The 4,911-nt window shown below is 37.6% G+C and overlaps 1 protein-coding gene across 1 annotated transcript; it reads left to right on the top strand.

Annotated features, from left to right (window-relative positions):
• Window positions 1-4,092: 4,092 nt before the first annotated feature.
• LOC148550557 (uncharacterized) lies at window positions 4,093-4,684 on the top strand. The gene is made up of 2 exons (XM_088493157.1): window positions 4,093-4,162; window positions 4,275-4,684. The coding sequence occupies exons 1-2, from the start codon at window positions 4,093-4,095 to the stop codon at window positions 4,682-4,684; spliced, it is 480 nt and encodes a 159-aa protein (XP_088349283.1).
• Window positions 4,685-4,911: the final 227 nt, after the last annotated feature.

Raw genomic sequence — 4,911 nt, 5'->3', positions numbered from 1 at the left:
TAGAAAATAATAACTTTGATTTAAAGAAAGAATTATTTCAATTAACATATAAGTAGATGTTTATTAAACCAAGTAGGAATGATAAAAAAGTATCTACGTATTTTTAGAGACGATAACAATAGTTGTCATTGTTAAGTATGAGTTAATATTTTTTTAATTTATAATTAAAAAATCCTTGAAGAAGTTATGGTTGTTGTCCGTGTATTTTTGTGTATTCTTATATACTGTTTATATATTTATATATTATCTAGAGATGGTGATAATGGATTAAAAAGCGGAATTGAAAAAACTTAAAGCAGAGTTTGCCGCGGGGTTAGGGGAACTATATAAAATTTATAGAGTTTGTCGGAGAATAGGCGAAGTTGCCAATTTTTATAGAGTTTGTCGGGAGTTCGGTGAACTTGCTTAAATTCCAGGAAAAAAGAAAATCGTATTTAGGGAATTAAAGTTCAGAAATCATGTTGGGAAAAATAATACCCTTTTTTCATTTTTAAAAAAAAAATCCCCTAGGATATGCATTTGATTAAGCAAAATGTAACGCTCAACACAAGACACACCTGGCAAGTGATTTGTGATCGTATTTCGCAAAGGCCGTTTGTACCGTGCTGTAGCCCTTATATTTCAGCAGGTGATAAACTGAGCTGGCGGCATCATCTAGTAGACGCGTATTACCGCAGTTCTCCGCACGTCCGCCGTTCTCTTTTACGGCCTACTTATGCTTGAGACTGCATATGGTGCTTGACGCTCCTCACCGTGCTTGACGCCGTCAAACTGAGCACAGACAGCAGGGATGGTTGGTGCAGCCAGAGATTGTACTGGAGCGACGAGTAGAGGCTGAATGAACTGCAGAAGGGAAGTCCGAATAGGATGGGAGGTAGAAGGACGAACAGGCACACCTTAAGCAGACCTACCGAAGCTACCATCATGGGAAGTAGCTGATGGGTTCAGAGAAGTGTGTTCTGTTAATCCACGTCGAAGGGGCAGCTGACCTCCGTGTACGAAGTACAAGAACGACCGACGAATTACTTTAAGGTTGAGAAGGTTGGCCGGCTAAGAGAGCCTGTCCGAAAAACACCTGTTGGCGGTCTTCTGGACGGAGCAGACAATTTTTGGTGCAAAGAAGTTACGGCAGTTAATTCGGTCAGACGTGTTGTGAAAGAATTACCTTTTTGTAACCTTCAATTCTAATATACGGTTTCGTTCTGTCTAATTTGTATTTACTTGCAGTGATCAATTATGTCGTTGTTAAGACAATTATATTTTGATTTCACAATAGTTATGTTCGTACCCTGACCCGACACCTACGCGCAGGTCCAAGTAGGATAAAAAATTCCGAATCCATAAGTTGGGCTCCCCACGTAATCGACCTCCCTCCAAGAAATTGGACCCGACACAGAGTCCACCCTAAGGAAGTTGGGGACGAAGGTTAGCTGGCAGATAAGACTTATTCAAATAAATAACTGCCCCTAAAATCTCCCAACCCACTTCCAGGAGTCATATCTCAACTTTCCTTAGATAAAGGGACGGTTATCCTCCTTAAAAGGTGGAGCTTCTCCAAAGGTGTTTATTGAATCACCACTATGAATACACTGACACCCCTCAAGTATCTCTAAGTTGCAATATTCTCCAAACTTAGTACGGGTCTTTCTCGTTCAGACGATTGGCCCATGAAGAAGGAGTCGAGCCTACTATTCTCCGGTCACCCATCGTAAGAAGTTATATAGTCTCATTTTGTCCGGTATGGATAATTACATTACATTACCTGCACTAGTGGTATTTTCCAACAAATACTTATACTATTTAATAGTGAAACCGATGTAAACTAATTAACAAATTATTAAAATTTAACAATGATAGTTATTTCATTATAAAAAGAAATTAAAAATATGTATCCCAGCCTAAATATAGCAAAATATATTTTATGCTTCAACCATCTTATTTAATATGCAGTCTGATATTCTTAAAATATTATGAAAAAAATGTATTTCAAAGTTAACTTTTAAACCGATTATTATTTTTGTTTTGTAGTTTTGTAGCCAGATGTATAAGATGATGGTGCTGAAAATCGAATCGGACTGGGCGGTTCAACCCGGTTAACGGAGAACTAGTCAACCAACCGATCCGAGTAAGCGTAAAGACCGCATGGCAAAAACCCGGTTATAGTACCGGCCGAACTGACGGTTAACTGGTGAATCGGTAAAATAAGTTGGTTTTTTGAAGGTTTTTAAAGGTTCAGAAAAAAAAAACAAACCCCCCATATAACAGCCCAACTGTCCCCTTTCTCTCAGAAGAAATCCCTAAAACCCCTTCGTATCTCCTTATGAGTTTCACGCCGCGACCACCCTTTTGACTTCCAGCGCCCCGACGACCAACAGTAGTGTCACCTTCTCGGCTTCTTTGTCGACCTCAAAGCACAGTTTGAGCGTTTCTATCCCCCCTCCCTTTTTTTATTTGAGAATATGTACCCGATAAGATTTTTTAAAGGATTTTAATTTAAATATTTTATGACCGAAGTTTTAATTTTTTATATGTAATTTCCAGAAAGTTTATTTAGTTGAAAATTTATTGAATTTAAATATTAAAAATGACTTCTTAATTTTTTATAATTGTATCTTATATATAAGTAAATCGAATGAATCCCAGTTAAACTATGATTAGACTAAGAAATCGATGAACTGGTCACTCTATCAGTTCATTTACTGGTTCGATTTTTGCAACCTTATACAGAATACATACTGAAATATGCTCAAACATTGCGAATAAATTAAATGAGAAACATGTTAACAGAAAAATATAATCATGGTTGATTATAGTTGCTAAGTTTGTTGTAAAACAAATTATTTGTTTATAACAATAAGATCCTAATATATAAAAAATTATCTGGTTAACGAAGAAAATAAATAAATAGCGTCCGATGCAGGCTTAAGCGAAGAAATTAATTATTTATAGATTTTTGCTGTGGGTGACGAGAACTGAGTTGGGCGACTGAAACACGCAACTGTACTCGATGTTCACTTTAGGTCGTATCAGCGTCCATCATATGCCTGCAGCAATGACTGCAACCAAGGTGAGAGAGAGTCAGTAGAGAAGTGGTAGTAGATGTCCTCGTTAATTACATTTTCGCTTGTTTTATTTATTTGTTTTATCGTTTTGTTTTTGTGTAGAATTAAATATTTTTAACATGAAACCAGAAGATATTACTATTATTAAGACGTATATTAATTAATACACATAGATAATGAGAGAAAAATTTGACTTAAACATTGCAGTTAATATTAAAAGATTATTTTTTTTATTTGAAGAAGTTAATAGTAAAATATAGAAAAATTGTTAATGAATTTCTTTGGGTAAAATTATAATTTAAATATTCGATGATTTTTGAAGGATATTATACGAAAACCTAATATAAGTATTAGCTGTTTTAAAAAATACTATTTAGGCAACAAAAGAATAACTTATGAAATAATTATATTAACTCCAACACTTAAATGATAAGGACCAGTTTCGAAAATAGTCATTTAAAGGAACTTGGAAAATGGTTTCATTAATTAACTGACATCTTGCAGTCAAAGGTTCGTATGATACTAACAAGAAGGGAATTAATTTTCTAATAATATTTACCAAAATGAAACGACAATACGTTCAGTTAATATTAAACCGGCTCTCCTACTAAACTTTTCACCTGTTACCATTAAAAATTGTTTTTCAAGGTTTCCTTCACTCGGCGTGGCTTCATATCCATTGTTTGGGTTAGAGATAGAGAAGGAGCAATCGTCTTTCACAGTCAGTTATCCCCACCCGTAATTTTTCCAAAACTCAATAGCCATGAATAACGGAAAGTACAGGCTCTATGCTGTGCGTAGGGGACGTATTCTTGGAATCTACACAAATTGGGAGGACTGCAAAGAACAAGTGAATGGCTTTCTAGATGCAGAGTTCAAGGGATTCCGCCTGCTGAGAGACGCCTAACATTGGTTGGGAGTTGTTGATCCACCATTGACACTACCCCAACCTCCGGAGCTCGATTCTGGAGTTCATCCTCCGACGGGACGCTTTAAGCCACCGGTGTCTTTAACCAAACATTTCTACAGCATGCATGTTGGCCCAACATTGGGTGAATCATCACAGAAAGCATTTGTTCCTTGTTCTCAGATACCAGAAGGTACGGGTGCAACTGTGGGTATGTTTACGGCAGTGGTTTCTCTTTTTTTCTTTTCCCCGTTTAAGCTGGCATTGAGTTACTTTTGGTGTTTGTGATTGTCATCGGTGTTCAGGACCGAACATTATTCCGGAGAATTCTATGACTCAGTTTGTAGTGTTTGAAGACTTGGAGGTCTATCTCATTCGTGTCTGTTGCCAGCTGAGGCTTGATTATCCGGTCTTTAACAATTGTGTGTTTTTCTCCGACACTGGTGAGTTGCTTCATGGCTACTGGGTGACACTGCGATCACAACAACGCGATGTTAGCTGGATCGTCGAGGGTGGGTTCTCATCGGATGAGCAGATGGCAAGGCAGGACGCGTCATTCAAAATGTTAGGGAAGGTGCTATCTTTCGTGGGGAAGGAAATCCACGACTACAACTACAGGATCGTGGAGGCCTTGAGAGTGCGGGTTGAGGAACTGGAACGGCAACAACGAAACCCCGTACACCAGCGAATCCGGGAGCTGGAACAGGAGAACTGAAAGCTTAGGTATGATCTTCAGCAGTATAACGAGTTATTCGAGACTTGAATGAAGGGTTCACTGTGTTTGCAAGTATCTACATTTACAGTGTAGCAGCTTATTGTTAAGTCTTTGTCCTTCACTGTTGTTCATATTCAGTAGTTATTCCTGTTTACGTATGTCTGCTATTAACGTCAACGGTGATTCTTGTAAGTTGGTTAACTGTGATGTTCTTGTTGGGGTTTAGG

Source organism: Arachis ipaensis, chromosome B7 (assembly GCF_059453495.1).
Source record: "Arachis ipaensis isolate K30076 ecotype BB chromosome B7, ASM5945349v1, whole genome shotgun sequence".
In the NCBI taxonomy this organism is placed as follows: domain Eukaryota; kingdom Viridiplantae; phylum Streptophyta; class Magnoliopsida; order Fabales; family Fabaceae; genus Arachis; species Arachis ipaensis.
This window is presented reverse-complemented; position numbering and strand designations above follow the sequence as displayed.